General features: G+C 39.8%; 1 protein-coding gene across 5 annotated transcripts; it reads right to left on the bottom strand.

Moving 5' to 3' along the window:
- LOC311272492 (tropomyosin alpha-1 chain-like) lies at positions 1–16,475 on the bottom strand. 5 transcript variants are annotated; one of them, XM_084378932.1, is made up of 10 exons: positions 16,274–16,475; positions 12,364–12,489; positions 11,142–11,275; positions 6,206–6,323; positions 5,822–5,892; positions 5,152–5,227; positions 3,112–3,174; positions 2,864–2,933; positions 1,366–1,444; positions 1–342 (listed from the first exon to the last, which is right to left on the bottom strand). In XM_084378932.1, the coding sequence occupies exons 1-10, from the start codon at positions 16,385–16,387 to the stop codon at positions 339–341; spliced, it is 855 nt and encodes a 284-aa protein (XP_084235058.1). In that variant the 5' UTR covers positions 16,388–16,475; the 3' UTR covers positions 1–338. The 5 variants fall into 5 exon arrangements, with proteins under 5 accessions (XP_084235058.1, XP_084235060.1, XP_084235059.1 ...); XM_084378934.1 differs by lacking the exons at positions 11,142–11,275; positions 12,364–12,489; positions 16,274–16,475 and adding an exon at positions 8,089–8,357; XM_084378933.1 differs by lacking the exons at positions 11,142–11,275; positions 12,364–12,489; positions 16,274–16,475 and adding an exon at positions 7,392–7,527.
- Between the last annotated feature and the right edge of the window lie 2,587 nt (positions 16,476–19,062).

Raw genomic sequence — 19,062 nt, 5'->3', positions numbered from 1 at the left:
CATTAACTCAAGCATGCCTCCTCACCCTTGTTTAACACTTGTTGAGAACAGAATTGATACAGAAGTGCAATGAAGAGTGAAATCAGACAAAAACATCCTTTAACAGAAAACATACAATGAACAATAGCTATTAGATTCAGCAGATACATTGAGTGCTAAAAACAAAGTACAACAGGCACACACAGATTTCAACAGTTCAGCAGTAAAGGAATGAGGAAACATAGATGAGACAGTTAAAGGGGGGGACTGAGAAAAAAGTTGAACCAAGAGATGATGTTCAGCAGAGAAAGGCTGCTCTTGAAACCACAGGCTGACAGGATGGTGGAGCTTTTGGATGTTTAACTGAAAACACAAAAAGCAAGAGACTGTATTGAAGTGCATGTTCTAACTAACGAGCGTAATTAATGCAAGCAACACGAGAAGTCAGTGGAAGGCTATTCAACGAGTTTCTCAGTCCTCCTGTGTCAGCCAGCGGGGAGCCATTTCCATAAAGTGTACACACAGGGAGCAAATGTATTTCTCAAATGACTGTTGCCTATAATTTGCAAATATATTTGTGACTGCTGCAAAGCTCTTGCATGCTCATGTTTTTATTTATTTATTTATTTTTGATCAGTGATCCAGGTCATGATGAGTGAAAGGAGAAATTATCTGTTGCATACGGGGTGAAACGGGCAGTCCAGTTGCCAGGATCAGATTTTTGTACTTAACGTTTTTGCAAACTAGTGATGCATTCACATCATCAGGCTATGCACCACTCTGACATTTCAACCAACCTTGTCATATCACATTCATATTACATGTCCAGATGCATTTGTGGTGACCAAAACAGGTATTTTAAACCAAAACATGATCATTTGTGGTATTTGTGCCTGAGCCTAACCAAAGCATGAGCACAGCTCTGTCACAGCATAACAATGAAAACTGAACCTAAAGAAACGGAAAGTTGCAACATATCAGGGTTTTTTAAGCGTGCATACATTTTTATATTGTGATGTACAAAGATATACTTAGTAAACTGTCATGTTGATTAATTTTAACTGTAATCAAAGAGCAGGATGGACTGCTGATTTAAAATAATGTATCACATTCTGTGCCTATAATACAGCACTTAGAATTACCATGATGTGAATGACTGAGAACCTTCATCAACATAACGTATCACATTAAGTCAATAACTTTATCCGACTCCCCCCTTGAGAAGAACATAGGATTATTGGTTCCTCTCAAATATTAGAAACTACAGCAGGCAGATGCATCAGTGTACAATTAAATTGTTATTCATCCAAATAAAAAGGGTTACACTGGCGGCTCATAAGCACTCTCGTCACTGGTATCGTCACACGTACAGGTATCAGTACTCACATAGAGGTCATGTCATTCAGGGCGTGGTCCAGTTCCTCACTGATGGCTTTGTACTTGAGTTTCTGTGCATACAGCTCATCTGCATGTCCAGAGCACAGACAAGGTGTGTGGTGAAGGACAAGAGAACAGAGAGGCTGAAATTAGTAATGTGGAAAATCGGGCATTTATGATAAGACAGAACAGAAAAAGATGTAAAAATAAAAATGTATCACAATCCAGTAGAAATTCAAACCAAAACCCTGTTAAAACTCAGGTTAAACATGGGAGGGAGCTGTCAACGCAGTGCAATTCAACAACTCCATCACAGACAATTACAGCTGTCTTACAATTCAAATGCCATTTTGATTTGTTGTTGTTGTTGTTGTATATTTCATTGAAAAACATTTCATAGTTTGGATGTCTTCAGTATTGATCTACAATGTAGAAAATAATAAAAAATAAATAAAAAACATTGAATGAGAAGGTGTGTCCAAACTTTTGTCTGGTAGTGTATTATATTGAGCATATTTAGCTTCACTGGCTTCCGGTCAAATTCCGCATGGACTTCAAAATTCTGCTCCACACCTTCAAGGCCATCCATAACCTCTCTCCCCCATACCTCTGACCTCCTCCACATCAACACCCCTTCCCAGACACTCAGATCCGCCTCATCTATCAGCCTCATTGTGCCTCCTGCCTGTCTGTCTATCATGGGGGCCGGAGCCTTCAGCCGCTCTGCCCCCCGTCTCTGGAACTCCCTCCCCCCAAGCATCAGGAACATTGACTCATTCTCCACCTTCAAATCCCATCTGAAAACCCACCTTTTTAAACAGGCCTACTCCCTCTAACTCTCTTTGCCCCCCTATTAGATTCTGTTGACAGTCTATTTTATGAGCAAAGATGTGATGGATTAAGATAACTTTTTAATTATGGTATCTAAAGAAATTATTGGATTTATGACAATCTATCCTGGATGGACATCAGACATTCACACCACTGTAAAGAATGAATTTTAATTGATTGTTGCAGAAAGGTGGGTATGATGTCTGTGTGTTTAGATTTGACTGAGCCTGTGGTGAATTGAGACAGTCACATTTGTGCCATCAATGAATAAAGATGAGTGACCTGCAAGCGTGAGCTAAAATGTATAATGCTGTATGCCTGATCTTTAACATGGAATTCTGCAAAAGAAAGAAAAGGATGTATGTATGTATATATATGTATGTATATGTATATATATGATAAAAACCTTTATAAAAGAAAATAGCAAAAATGACTTGGGTAAGGGTTAGGGTTAACCCACTAACCCACTTGCTAATAGAATACATCCATTGTTGATTTGGTTATGCACATGGGATTTGTTGACAAGAAGAAAAATATAGAATGTTCTTAAATCAAAAAAAATCTTAGTCTCCTTTAAAGATATGGACAGTGAAGATATGCCATCAGTGTATGCATGTATGAATTACTGTAAGTCACTTGCGGTGCATAGTAATGGGAAAACATGTAATCACTGTACCTTCCAGATCATCAATAGTCTTCTCCAGCTTGGCCACGGATCTCTCAGCAAACTCGGCTCGGGTCTCAGCCTGAGATGACAAAGCACAAGTCAATAATATGAGCCAACAGATTCTCATGAACAGAATGCAGTTTGTGACAACACATCTTACTGAAATGTGTAATGGTGTACGATGGATTTTAATTTAGAAAACATATAAATTGAGGGTTTAACCATATCTTCCGGCAATTCTAGTTCTTCATTCTCACCTCTTTCAGCTTGTCGGTCAGGATCTTGATCTCCTCCTCATACTTGTCCTCTTTTTGAGAGTACTGTGGTGAGAAACATTACACGCATGCAGATGTTGGGTAAGTATGAAAAACTGATCTACAGCAGTATTTTAGAAAAATATTCTTAAAATTGAGCATTTTGTAAAGGGAGTCTGGTGACTTTCTCCACTTTCTTTTTCCCCCAAAGAAGTAGCCTCCTAGTTAATGTTTACTAGATTAGTATAATTTAATGTTTTCAAGTCAATATGTTAAGTAATTTGGTGTAAATGTTGAAGTCAGTTGAATCACTGTGTTCAAACTGCTGATGGGAGGCAAGACACACCTCAGACACAGAAGCAGACAGAATGCACTTTAAACACAGCTTAAAAACAGCTTTTACAGTGATGCCGAGACAAATTGACACTTTTTACGAGGAAGGAAAAATCTTAATTTAGTGCATTTAATGCTGAATTTACAAGAGGGGACCAATGATTTAAAATTTGCCGTGGCTGTTTCACAAATTTTGTCAAGTTTCTCCTCATGGTGCAACTACTCTTAAACTCACGCAATTCGTAAGGGAGTCTGGGATATTGCTGTTACTAGTGAATTCACTTGGTTACGTGGTCCATGTCCATGACTTTGACAAACACACACACACCAGCCCACTGCTTTAAACAATTATGTGAAGTAGATCACAACAGTTTAAATAATTTAAATAAGGAAAGGTATGACAGTGCACACCCCATGTTTCTTTTAACCTATTTATATTATTAATGTAAAAATAACTCATTACATTGAAAAAATATTTCAATATTATTATTATTTGTGATTAAAATAATGGCTGTTGGTAATGTATTAGTGACCCCCAAAGTATTGGGATAATACTGCATTCATGGGAGCTCAGCTCTATGGCACCCACATAACTCGAACCCTGTTGTGGCATACTTATATCACCTAAGTTATGTGACGTGACTTATGTTACGCAACTTATGCAATGTAAGTAACATGAAATAACATGGTTATTTAAACTCAAAGTATGATATTTTTCTAAACCTAACCAAGTATTTTTGTGCCTAACACAACCACAACATTAACAGTCAGCTCTATTTTGAAAGTCTAACTGGACATTGCGCATTACATATTGTTGCTAACTTGACCGCGAAGCCCTGCATGTGCAAAACTGATGATAGAGTGGTAGGTAGTGTCATAGGCTGAAGCTTTAGGCCACTGACAAAGCTGCTGTATTTCATAAGTTGGGAGTGAGAACGTGTTGTCACTAGAGTTGTTCTGATTCCGATACCAGTATCAGAAATGCCTCTGTCAGTTCATCGAGTCTACTGCTGCTCTGTTGTTGCTCCTTCAAACCTGTTACTTGGGACTTTATCATCTGGCCCTGGCTGCCTCATGGGCTTGAAAGCTTTGAATGTGATTTTGGTGATTAAATAGTTGATCTGCACCAGCTCTGCCTCCATCGTCTGACTCCTATTGTCCTGCTCTCACCAGTCGTCACAGTATCGGACTTTTGATCTTTGTTTGTACAATGTCATTTTTGTAAATAAAGTATATCCCAATGAGAATTTTTTCAACTGACACAAAATCAGGTACAACAGCTCCTGGTGTGATCCAGATCTACCATGCCTGGCTGGTGATGTCACATACAAATAGTCAGGTTGAATAAAATCTGACAACCCATCAAAAAGGATTTGAATTCCGTTCTTTTGTTGGGATATGTGCATTTTACTCAAACAGTAAAATATTTTAAAAATCAAATTAGAATTTGAATCTAAATGCATACTCAATCTACATAAAGACATTTTATTATGATAACTTATCTGGGCTAATTACAAGTTGAATGCTATGCTTCTGCTTCTCCACTTCAGTCACAGCTAGTCATGTAGTTTTTATGACTGAAGGTCATGCCATCTGTGCCCTACAATAATCCCATCTGTCACTCAGCAGTTTTTTATTTTCTGTGGAGCATGACAGAACAATTTAAGCATGCTGTGCCATGCTGGTTTGAGTGCTGTATTCTGGCCCTACCTTTTCAGCCTGTGCCTCCAGGGACTTGAGGTTATTGGTGACGTTCTTCAGTTCTTCCTCCAGCTCAGCACATTTTCTTGTGTAATTTTATTGTCATGGAAAGATGAAGGGAAACAGGTGGAAGTAAGAACATAGGATGAGTCTGGAGAAAACTGTCAACAGTGGTGACAAGTGTACATTTTTAAGTGACCCTTGTAAAAAGAGACAGTGGTGGAGGCAGTATGTAGGGCCTTCACTTAAGTAAAAGTAGTCTAAAAGAAAAGTACAGAAGCATTAACAGCAACATGTACTGAAATGTTGGGAAGTAGAAGTGTGGAAGTACTTATGCAGAATGGCCACTGTCCACTGAATTACATGCTGCCTAGCTTCAGTTTCCTCTACCATCACTATGATCTTGTGTTCCAAAATGTGTTTTCCTCTTTTGGTACTGGCTATTTCCGACTAAACCCTCATCTGTGCTGCATAACATGAGGGGACATCACAAGGCAGAGAGAGATCTATAGATCAGGCATCTAAGTTACACATGGTGCTTAAGCAAGTTTTTAATGCTCAGTATTGTTAATGAATCAAATGTAAGCACACTGTCAGTAATGATATTAAGACTAGGTCCAGGTTTGGTTCTTCAGATCATTGATCTGAACTCTGGTGGTTCCCTGATGTAGATACTCACGCCTCAGCCAGCTCTGCCCTCTCCTCTGTACGCTCCAGCTCTCCTTCAACAATCACCAGCTTACGAGCCACCTGGACAAATGCATTATAAGGTATATGTATATGTATCATATAGTTTCACAGGAATAATTGTAAAAACACAATCAACTCCTTGATAGTCAACATTAAAAATGATTGTTTACTATGAGGACAAGTCAGTTTGAGCACCTGAATGTATGACTATATTATTGTCAGTACTGCTGTAATGTAAAGATACACCACTGCAGCAGTATACACAGTAAAAAATCAGATGATGATCTTTTTGCGGCATTATTAAAGCTTCTCCCTCACTTCTTGGAGACAGTAGGACACTGCAGATTCCAGTGGCCAACAATAGAAAACTCACCTCCTCGTACTTGCGGTCAGCCTCCTCTGCGATGTGTTTGGCCTCTTTCAGTTGGATCTCCTGAAGCTCCATCTTCTCTTCATCCTTCAGAGCCCTGTTCTCAATCACCTTCATACCTCTGCCCATACAAACCATTACTTATTACTTACTAAAAAAGTACATTGCAGACCAGACTTACTGGTAAATGACAGAAAATATATTTTTTAACAATTATCAACTAACTTTTAAGAAAGCATGCAACAAACTTACTTTAATTCAAGGGAAAAGCTGGTTCCTTGTATTTATTTTTTTAGCTGTAATCTTCATAATGTATTTCCATAGCCATCTAAACCAATGAAAATACGAATAACTTACTAACTAGCGGAAAAAAGATAATTATCTAATGCCTGTCAGGAATTAGCAGTTAGTCGATACTGTGCTAATTTAAATTAAACATGGGTAATTTTGGCATCTGCATGGATTCAGTCGCTTGATGAAAAATTAGGTTTAGTCACATTTTAGTCATTTTATTTTCGAAACTAAAGACATCAGTGACATGATAGACTAATTTTTGTCATGCATGTTTTACTGTATGTCTTCGAAGCATTTTGTGGCTAAAGCTGTCACCATCTTTGTTGTATACAGTTACCATGGTCACAGGTGGACACACACACACACACACACACACACCACATAGACACTGTGATTTCCCACACAGCGTCTACGTCCCTCTGCTGTGCAGTCATACAAAAGACTTGCCTCAGTAAATTGTTGCCGTGGCTGAACCAATACTGTTATTTCCTTTTTTCAGTACCCAAATGTGCCTTTTTACTGTACTTTACTATTTATGTTCTGACAAAAATGGAATTTCAGTTGTAAAGGGTTAGGGTTAGGCACCAAATACGACCAGCACTGCCTCAAAGGAGGAAGCAGCTGGACAAACTGTGTTTACTCTGTAAGTGTCAGATGCAGCCAGTAGCTGAGTTTTGACTAACACTCAATGTAAAAACGCTAAGACAACATCAACCAAGTAAAAAAGTCCCAGTTATCTACAACGGCAACTTCTCCTAGCTCATCAGTGGCTGCAGGCATGCAACCGTCAAACACGGTACAATCTTCAGCTGTTAGATTTTATGTTTGACTGTTTCCTCAGGTGACACATGGTCAGCTATGTATTTTGTATCATCAATATTGCATTGAGTTTTACCCCAACTCACTGTGACTTGCCGGGTCGACATCTCTCTCTCTGTCTCTCTTAAATGTCAGTAAAAAGATAACTCTCAGGTACCGGCATTTTGCTCCCATTAAAGGAACTTGAGGCAGTATCAAGGAATAAGACTCAATAGTGACACGACGGCCGTTGCGGCTGTTAGGGTAACTGCAGCCATCAGCCAAGCCGGTGTGGGAGCGCGCATGAACTCTTCACAGCAGTGCAGCTGATGCCTTATCCCCTACACACATGAAGCAGCCGGGAAGCCGGCTCTCAGTGTGTAGCGACACACAAGCGCGGCGATTTACCGTTACAGTCTGAAAGGCACAGGTGAAAGCAAAGACGGCTTATTGGGGGACAGAAATATCGTCTCTGATACGGGATTGCTGTGTGTAAGTGGCAAATGTTACTACACAGACACAAACAAACCGTTAGCCTGTGGCTACATCCAGCTGCTAACGTCACCTCCCAGATAACAGGTTGGGCTTTCGGTCCCATATATAAAGGGACATATTTCTAACTATTCGGTTTCAGACCAAATACGCAGTCTGTAACTATTCAGTGTTACACAGCGGTGGACTAAGTTACATGTTTGCAGCTAACGCTACTTTGCATGTTAGGTCACTCCGAGTCCTCGGTGATCTCATATGATTTTCAAATCAAGCTCTAAACATGACCTGTAATGTTTTCTTACCTGGTTACTAGGAAATGAGCCATGTCAGCATCTGTTTTCAGTCCCAATTCAAGTTGAAGCTGCTTCCATGAGTCAAACGCGTATCCGATGTGTATTCAGGTGCCAGCCCAGCTTTGGTCGTAATATTGTTTTGACTCAGGACATGCCACTGATAAAACCTTTGTTATCTTCTTAGTATTACTTTTTAGTGGACTTTGTGTGGTGGTGGGTCGTTTGCTGGCCGTAGTAGAATCCATTACTACCCAAACATTAGCTTGGGTCCACTGCGCTTGTCTTCTTCCCGTATCCAAGGACGTGCATTCAGCGTCCTCTGACGTCACGTCCGCAAGACTGCGCGCGAAATTCAGACACCGAATTGCAGTACATTATGCAGCACATAGCCTGTTCAAGGCAATGGAGAGATATGTGTGTGGGCTCATTCTTTTTGGTTTTGAACGCTTCATCTCCCATTAGCATTAAAAAACTTAAAATGCATGTTTATTTTTTCACAAATCCTGCCCCAAGTTTCTTTAAATTAACTCAAATGGGTATCTGTAGTATCAGTGTTATTCGGTCGGTACCCTTAAAACTGAAGAGTTACAGTATGTACCCTATACCCCCTACCTAGAGCCCTGTTTTTATGAATGAGAACAGGAGTTTGTGCTATTGCCTTTTTCTGTCTCAAGGTAACATCACTGAATGTAGCATCAGGCCTTACAAACCAAGTGTAAATTTGGCCATAACAGGCTGTGATTGGACCCCCAGGGCTAACATCGCTGAGCATGCTCACAAGTATATATACTAGCCCCATTCACACTGCCGTTTGCATGCGGGGATCCTGTGCCAATTCTCCGCAATTCTCCGCATCCGCCTCTGTGTGAAAGTTTCAGATGCGACGAAGGGTGAAATTTCCCTCCGCCTCTGATGCGCCTTCGGAGGTAGTATCAGAGGCTCATTATTGGCGAACCGAACCAGTGTGAACGGATAAGCCGGCGGCGCGGAGCGAGGGTGTGTCGGTCTGATGGTGTTCACTGATAACTAAACAGGTCCATCACTCAACAAAATATAGATAAATGTCCCACAAAGCAACGTTACTGGACCAAACAACAGTAACTGGTCGTGTCTTTGGCAACTTATATGAGGATAATAATACCACAGTTGTATGTGGAGAAGTGTCTGTCAGCCTCGGTCCTACCGACTCTTCGTCACATTTCTGCCTGAAAAACAGCGTCTGTCCCCGGCAAAAAACTTAAACTCACCAAGTGTTTGTCGCGGTGAAAAAAATCACCACAACGGTCAGTCCACCCGACCGAGACTTCAGTGAACTTTCCCCCCAGAAAACAGCCTCCCTCCCCGCGAGTGAAAGAGTCAGACAGCGTCCAGTTTACTGATGGCGATTATGTTATTATGTAATTTAGAGAAAAAAGTAACTTTGTCACTTTCCAGGATGTTTGGTGGGTCAGGATCTCAATCACAACACATTATAACAGCATCCATATGACAGTCATATAAACAGTCAGCGCGTACATGTTTAGATTAACAGGTAAACACCGGGGAAACACGTTGAAAAAAACACACGTCATCACCATGACGCCAATCGTCACGCCTCTTCTGGAGCTGCAGCGCCGGCTTTCTGTGTGAATTACACACTGGTTCATCTTTTATGCCGGAGCTGCTTGGCTCTGTGTGAACAACCAACGGTGGAGAATTGGCGAACCGCCGCTGCGGCGATAATGCGGCGTCTCTGTGTGAAAAGGGCTACTTTCACAGACTGTAAAACTTCCTCTAGTACCATAATTATTCAGTACATAACCCTCTTGTACCATCAATCAGAGCTGAGTGTGTCCAGTTTTCTTTTTGGTGACGTGGCTGACTTGATAATTTGTTGCATCTCACAAAAAGGATGTCTGAATGATCCTCTGATCCTCCTACTGGTACAAGAAGGTGAGGATACTGGGCTAAATAGGGCTGAAAAATGTTGGCTGACTCAGAGGGGGACTTAAGTGCAGTTATTGCAAAAGAAAGAATCATACAGAGCTGCTCCTAGAAAAGCTTTAGCTGTAGCTATTGTTATCTAGCTAGCCTGTTTTACAGTGGTGAGCTCAGTGAGCTCAGTGATGAAGGCCCTGGGAGGCCCAATCACAGTCTGCCATGGCCATATTTAGACTTGGTTGTTTAAAAGACGGCTGTTGCTTTATTCAGTGTTGCTGCCTGGACACAGCAAAAGCAATAATCTGAGTTTGACACTCTGGCTGTTTGAACAGAGCCTCTCACTTGTTATCGTTCTGCTCACTTAGCATCACTACAGTAACCAGTGTTCATCACAGCAGAATGGCTGATCACTCAGAAGCTAGAGTAACTCATTTGTTCAGTAATATACTCTTCATTGTCTGGGCCTAGCTAGATAGGAGATGCTCAGATGGATGATTAATCCTGGAACTCATTCTGTTCAATACAAAACATGATATATAACTTAAAGTAATGTTAACTTGACATCCAAGTTACTGTTTGTGTGGTGGCCTACATGTTTTTGTAGTCGTTGACAGAGAAATGCAGGCAGTACAGGTAGCCTCTGTATAACAGGTCAGACAGCGAAAGTCACTTCCAAATGAGATCTTTTGGTAATTGATTGATTTCAAATTATTGTTTTGTTTTTGTTTGTTGACAAGTAATGTAGGCGTATACATTTTGTCACAGTTCTAGTTATTAATTGTTACTTTTAATTTAATTTCATTCTTTAAAAAAGTTAATACTTTTTGTCATAGTTTTCAGCAATGAAATTAACTTAAGTTATTAGTCAACTAATATGTTGCAAACTGATGGAACACCAAACAAAATATGTGTACACTGCCATGTCTTATCCTTCTGAGATGGGATGGGACATATCATTGGTCAGCATTGGTTTTCTTCTTCTTTTTCTTCTTCAATATCCGAATGGCTTTAAAATGGACCGGTGCAAAGGGGCTACCTCTTTGAACCATGGTAATAGTGTGAGCCTTCCCTGATGTACACATCACTCTTGTCTAATATGCACAAAGAAGGTTAACAATCATTACATCACAGCAAGAAGTCACCTCTCGCTCTCATCAGCAGCCTTCTCAGCCTCCTCCAGCTTCTGCAGAGCTGTTGCCAGTCTCTCCTGAGCTCGGTCCAACTCCTCCTCCACCAGCTGGATACGTCTGTTCAGGGAAGCCACTTCTGCCTCAGCCTGGGCACAGATAAACATGACGCAGACTGATCAGTGTCCTACCTACAGCTGTTCAGGTGATGATCAAAATTGATCTCAACCCATAAGAACCCAGACCCATATTAGGACATTTAAAGTGTTTGTTACAAGCGTATCACCATGGGTTCTTATGGGTTAAATCTGTTTGATTCACAAAGCCACTGGACCCACACTAATATTTACACTTTCTCTTTTTGAATGCAGAACAATGTTCCTTGCTGACAGCTGTACTTTCTATTTGTAGACTCTGAAATTGATTTTTTAGCAGTGACTCTGGACTAGAGTGTTAGAGAATGAAAATTGAAAACAGGCAGAAGAATACAGGCTGGAATGTTTCTTTTACCTCAATTTATGATTTTATATCAACATAGTTGGGGGTTCACAGGAGCCATAGACAGTAGAAGTTGATTGTGCACGTGCTGTAATCAGTTCAGTGTAAAAAATGACTATGTTTTATTTGTGGCTGTAGTCTAACAAAATGTGTGAGACACAAAACTGTACTTATTTGCTAGTTATATAAAGTTCTCCCAAAGCAGAGAGCCTAGAGATGGGCAGATAATGTGACCCGGGAGGAAGGGATACCAAAATGGACTTTAACCATTGTTAAGCTCACAGCTGAGCGGCTGACATCATGGCCAAAATAGGGCTCTGAATCCCCCCGACAGCTGTGAGGAGTCCATGCTGGGTATGATGAGAATGGAATGCAAGGGAGAAGCAGAGATTCAGCCAGGCTTGGTTTACACTGGCAGCGCCACAGCTTTTCTCAGAGCTTTAACTCAGGGCCTCACACTGTGTGCCAGTGTAAGAAGGCACAGAATCATTGATATTTACGGGTTTATTTGTTCTTCTACCTAATCAGTTCGAAATAAAAGAAAAGATGCACAATCAACTACTGCTCCTCCTAAAGAGGCACCCCAACATTTGCCTTGTATAACTTGGTCTTTGTTTTGGTACATAGGAGTATGTTTTTAATATAAGGAAAAAAGGGTTAAGTAGAGACAACATGAGGACACACACTCTGACTTAATCACAACAATTGTTAACTGTGTATGGGGAATAGTATTTCTTACATCAGCAGCCTTCTTATCGGCCACCTCAAGCTTCTCTTGAGCATCCTTCAGGGCCTCAGAGTATTTATCGAGCTCGTCCTCTGTCCCCTTCAGCTTCTTTTGCATTTGCAGAAGTTCGTCTTCATGCTGATGTGGGAGATCAAACACAGAGATAGCAGGCCAGCAATATCACGTTCAAAATGTATTTAGCCGATAATTTGTTCACATGCTTAAAACAGTGATTGTAATTCTCTGGAATATAGAAATTTATGCAAAGGTATGGTCCCATTTTTTGAGTTCGTTCTTTTAACAATACTCACATGTCAATACACAATACACATATGTCTATCGAAGCTTGCAGTAATAATTCTTCCTGTTCATACAGGCCATTAAGATATCACTTCCTGACATGCTTCCAATGGCAGAGATTGGTGACAAAAATCACAGTCAAAAAACATCTCACTCTGTGCGAAGAGTGAACTTTGCACCAAAATGACAGGCGAAACTTTGGAATACATTTTTGTTCTGTACAAAAAATTGTCATAAACAGATGGCTGGGAAAGTTGACGCTAAGTTACATTAGCTCATTGACATCCCACTTTCAAGATAATAGTCAAATCAGCATTCAAAACTTTGCACATACTGTAAGACAGTATACCCCACCCCCACCCCAACAGTAAACTGCTGTGCAGTAACCATGTATCTTTTCCCAAAGGCAGTGGGGTAACACTTTATTTTAAGGGGTCTGTCATGAACACAAAGCATTCTTTATGAATGTATATGAATGTATTCATCAAAAGTCATTTGGTCAATCATGTCACTTTCAATGCAAAGTTGACATTGTTTGAGATGTCTTTGTTATAACTACCTGAAAATAACAAGACAACATAAACATGTCACAGCAGGCCTAATAATTTAAAAAGCTTTAAGAAACTATTTAGCTTTATGTGTTAACATGCAGTCATGTGTGCTTGGTTTTTACATTAAAATTGTGTCATGAATGTTTTTCTACTACAGTGGTGCAAGTTGGACTCGTCATTACGATGTCATTTAATGATATAAGGTCAGTTTGATGACAGTGAACAAGTATTTAGGGAGTTTTACTCGTTGCGAAAGTAAGCTTACCACTAATTGCTGCTAACTGTGGCTAGCTGGCATTAGCTAGTTAGCTAGTGCTATCTAGGTTAGCCTTGGAGCGGGAGCATGCCTATGTTCCCACAGCCCTATGCTCCTACCCTAACCACTTCCCTAACCCTAACCTCTTCCCCTTCCCTAACCCTAACCACCTCCTCTTCCCTAACCCTAACCTCTTCCCCTTCCCTAACCCAAAAAGTGTGGGAACATAGGGCTGTGGGACCATTGGGCTGTGGGAACATAGGCATGACCCCCTTGGAGCTAGCACTCCAATTAGCCGACTTAGCCCCAGGATGCCAGGAGCCAAGCCTAGCAAGAAAACCATCTTGGTTCTGTTATTCCCTGTCATCAACTAGCCTCCATGTTTGTCGGACACTGTGTTTAGTCCTGGTTTCATGTCCGGCCATGTGGGAGCTGGCAGACTGTGGCTGCCGCTACCTGATCCTTAACACCAGGTCCATGTAGGTAATCCTGCAACTCATTGCAGTTTAAGCGACCATTGTTTACGTGTATCAAGTAAAAACTACTAATTGTAAGTCATAGTGTGACTAGTACCTACAAAAATATCATATCAGTTAACATGTGCACTGAAGTCTTCAGCATTCACTTTGGTTCCAAGTATGTTTGGATACCCAGATATGTTTTGGTTCCCAGTCTGACTGGACCACATACAGTAGGGTTCTATTGTATTGTGGTAAATCTCAGGTCTCTGTGTCAACGTGTCTTACATCCAAGTGAATTCACTTAATACCTGGCAATAACAGGCAATCTGTATCTGGGTATCCTGTCTGGTTAAGGAAAAACATGTTAAAGCATGATGTGAATGCACGCACAACACAAGCACAAAAATCTGCTAGTGAAGCTGAAAGGTCACATCAGGCTACCACTTCCTCTTATCTCAATTTGGTGAAAGCTAGAGGTAATAGCAGTAGTTAGCATTTCGTCCTCGCAAAAAGTAATTTAACAGCGAAATCACATCAAATGATGATGCTTAACTTTATAATGGGGGCACAAAAAGAGTGACTATAATGGTAAGATAATGACAAGGTAAAAGGGGAATACTCACTGACTACTTAGAAGATGTACCACTTTACTGAACAGTGAACGAGATGGGAACTAATGTTTAAGTATAATATCTGCTCCCATTGTTTTTTACATCATATCACATTGTCATGCTACACACTACAGCTACTGTTTTGGCCAATGATGTAGGAGTTGTAGTTATTCAGGGCTAATGATATTATAGTTGTTTTATGTTGAAAGAGTTTAGGTGCTAAAATTCTACCAATAAGTAAAATTGTAGATATTCATTTTGCTCAGAATATTATCAGAGCAGAAGAAGAAATCACTCGATGAAACATGTGCTAGTGGAAACAGAGCTAGCTTGGAAGGAGGTGGGATTTCTGCTTTCTTTTAATTTTGCAATGGCCCCCTAAAAACAAAGTTAAAAATGAACCTCTCCCCTCCACTCTTGTTATGGTTAGGTAATTCATCCACAAAGCACAGCACTGTACATGAGCCCAGTCACCAGATAGAAATGTTGGTTGTTGACATTTCTGCAAACAGATACATTTATTTTGTGTGTCATAAGAACCATATTGACATTTATACACTATGTGTCATATCATGTTCATCTCAAATGTATATGACCCGACTTCTTTTTGGGAAGTGGTGAGCATGGCGGTGGAGTTACAACTATGCAAGAGGGCTGCCAAGTGAGTGACTGACCTGAAGTCTGTGTTTCAACATTTGTAAGTGTCAGTCCACCGGGTATTTTTAAGGAGACCTTGGGACAATTTCCAGCTGTGTTTGTGACAACAGAACTGAATAGTTTTGACAAGACCTCAGGACCATAACCAAGTGGTGTTTGTACCTAAACCTAACCAGACCAAAGCACAGTGTTGCCACACCATAAAAAAGAAAACTGAACCTAAATAACTGTAAAGTTGCAACGTAAAGAAATGTTACGTTTTAACATATTCGTGGTTTGCAGAAACGTACATAGCTAATATTAATTATGCTGTTTTGGCTGTGTATGTGTACAGCCCTTGTGTTTTGATGAGTTTTGGTTTACATCTACAAATCTTTGAAGGTTATACTAGCACTGTAAAGTGTTAGAGGCTGTTGGGTACCAACCTAATCAGACTGCTACCTAAACTGAACCCAACACAGTATCAGGTTTCAAGCTCCAGTTGGGTTTAGGTTTGGTTATAATCTAATTAATAATATGATATATATATTTTATATATATTTGATATAAATTAACATTAACATTAACATTTTTTCTCTATTTGCTACATTTTGCATGTCATTTTGCACAAGTAGATATGCAATGATTGAAAGCAAAGCAAAAATATAACAGGTCACCAGTTGGTCTCAAATTCAGTGGTATGAGTTAGATTCAGTTTTGTTGGTTGGATTGAGTCTTCAAGATAAAACCAGAATATGTTATCAGTTTAAGGCCTGTGCAGAACTATTTGATTGACTGATCAGATTGTCATCACACAAAGCAATCACCAGAAATAGTTTGAAGAGACCGTCCAAAGACAATATGGACAAATCCATTCACCCTTTGCTAGATACTATCTCAAATATATATCAAGCTTCTTTCTGACCACAGGATGAATAAAAGATTGTTATACTTTTGTGAATGCTCACTTATAATATCCTCATGAGACAGGTAACTACTAAATATACTCCATTTGCAATCAATTTGCTCCCAAGGTCTTGATAAGAATATCTGGAAGAATCAGTTTGATGAAACTTGATGTGTTTTGAATCTGTGTTTATCACCCACCTGCTTGCTTCGATCTTCAGCTGCTTTCTTGTCTGCTTCAGCTTGTTCAGCCTGGTCCAGTGCATTCTCCTTGTCCAACTTCAGCATAAGCATCTTCTTTTTGATGGCCTCCATTTTGGCAGAGGTTTAATGGTCTTTTGCGGGCACACAAAATAAGTAGAGAGGAAGAGACAAAGGGGTGCAGGACAGATGACCTGAGAGCCTGGCAAACTGGTGGAGACACTAAACTCTGACAAAGAGCCATTTATATGACAGAGGGGGAGGCACTCCCACCTCTAAGCCCCTAAACTCACCCACAGGACCACACCCTCCTCTATCCTCCACAGTCATGTCTTAGATAAAAAAAACCAAAAAAAAAACCTGTACACTAACGTAAAACAACACACACACACATATAGATATAGGATAGGAGATATTACATATATACAGTATGTCTCTAATCTATCTATCTGGCCTTTTCCTTGTGATGTTGGTTCAAAAAATAAATAACATAACGATATAGTTTATTAAATATGAAATAAAACGACATTGTCAAGAGCATAAATGCTATTAGGAGACATGATGGAGGAAAATGCTTTTGTCTTTTTCTGTCTGCCACACTCTGTTCAAATTACAGACCAGGCATAGGTTGGACGTTAGTCACAGGAATAAAAGTACCTGTCAGTTGTGGCCCTGTGATTGCCAGACTACAGCTATGTTGTATTAAAAATGTTTGAGGCTTGTAAATGTCTCACAGAAATCCACTGCTGTTTTCTTCAAAATGTACTTGATAAAAAAGTATGCTGTAACAGGTCTCCATATTTAATTTGTTTTTGTTATGGCCACCGTTCAGTTAAACAACAGCTGTTGCTGCCATTAAGCAAGCAGGGTGCTGTTACAATCTCATATCCATTTGACACTATTTAAGTTTACAGTGGAAGACATGTGATATGGGGTTAAGGCCCCATAACTATTGGTGCCTGTTAATGAGGGTTGGCAAGATTAATTTCATCTTCTATCACGTGTGTACTATATTGCGGAAGTCAAAATTAATATAATAAAGACAAAAACTCACTGCAAGGTCCATTTAGTAGCTGTTCTTCAGTCTTTTTATCACATCACCTGATCCTCATCAGAGGATGGAGTTTGTTAAGTGAAGAAAATGACTGAATTTGTATATTTAGGTGAAACTTCATCTTTAATGTAGTAACTGGGTTATAAATACAACAGGGCTGAATGGGAGCATTCATTGTATTTACACACTAAGAGATTGTTTTAAATGTTCATAATTCATAAAGTATAATGCTCATCAATAAAATAGTTCAAAGCACTCATCTACAAAGAGGTTTGCACATTTAGATGTATAAGCCATTTAGATGTGTTTAGAATATTGCTAGTAAAACCCCAAAACGTGTTTTATTTTCTCAGAAGGACTGTTGAGTTACATCAGTTAGTGGAATAGTGGCCAAACAGGAAGTGATGTCAGGACTTTTTCCTTCTGTTGATGTTGGTAACATGTTGGTAACATGTTAGGGAACAAGGTTGACTGCACCAAACATTACCAGAACAATGAGATAAGAGACTTTGAGCTGAGTGAAAATGCAGAACCACATTACATAAAGCAATTTGATCAGTTGATCAAAATATGAACTACTGCCGATTTAAAAATAACAATCTAGTATGTGTCCAATTTTGAAGGAAGTCTTCATATATTCAGTATTTTCCAGGTAAGATACACAGTCTGATGTTGTCATGTTGTCTATTTCACAGCATGAGGCATTCTTCACTTTCAGGAGTGACAACAAGTCCATGGAAAGATTGAGATTTCTGTTCACTATATGTTGCCATTGACTATAAAGGCAAAAGGCTTTGTCTGTACAAATATGATTTAATTCATAACTAAAACCATACATTATCATGTATGAAAGAGTATGCTCCTCTATATTTCATACTTCATTAATTTATTGTATATGAACTGCCTTGCTGATGAGGTGAGACGCTATAGGATAGAACAAACACAATTCAAACTGACACTGGGGATGAATGCCTGTCCTGTAACCCTATTCCATCACCTGGCCTGTAATGCCTATAATTGGATTTCTCCTGGGGATAGATAGGGTACAGGGGCAATGGGGGGACTATGTCAGTTATTTCCCTCTCTAGGCCCCAGTTGGTTATTAATAAACATCTTTTGGCTGACATTGTCTAGAGGATTAGAATAAGAGACTATGTCTGCAGCTGTGCACACAAATACACAAGCAGACAGGGACACAGAGATACAGGAACAGAATTACTACTGAAGTTTGTGACTGCTTGGGAGTCCTTAATGACTGCCTGGACTCTATGATACTCAGGAAATATATATTATATATGTTTCCTCTTCATAAAAATAGTCGTGATGAGCTGAGACTACCTCAGTCTGAAAAGGCTACCTGGTGCAGCATTTATTACTTTGCTGTAGGCGTGTGCTTTGTGCTAACGTACGTCACCAATGTGTCTGCTCTTGCCGTTGCAAAAGCTCAGTTGTTCTTTTGCTCAAGGGATGTGTACTGAGTACAGCACATCGTTATCATTGACAACTGTATCCAAATGGCTCACGTCTCATTCACATTTTGAACGAAGTTCAGAGGTTGGTTCACTTTCATTCTTTTTGGGGGGGTTTTCTGAGCTGCCCCCTTACCCATCCATCCCCAGCCCCCAGTAGTGTACACATTACAGTAATGTGTCACTTTTAGAAGTAAAAAAATAATATTAACGCATAAATAACAAGATTTCAGTGAAATTATAACATGTCGAGAATGCACAACATA

This window comes from Pagrus pagrus (assembly GCF_965226575.1).
Source record: "Pagrus pagrus genome assembly, chromosome: 17".
NCBI classification, from domain to species: domain Eukaryota; kingdom Metazoa; phylum Chordata; class Actinopteri; order Spariformes; family Sparidae; genus Pagrus; species Pagrus pagrus.
This window is presented reverse-complemented; position numbering and strand designations above follow the sequence as displayed.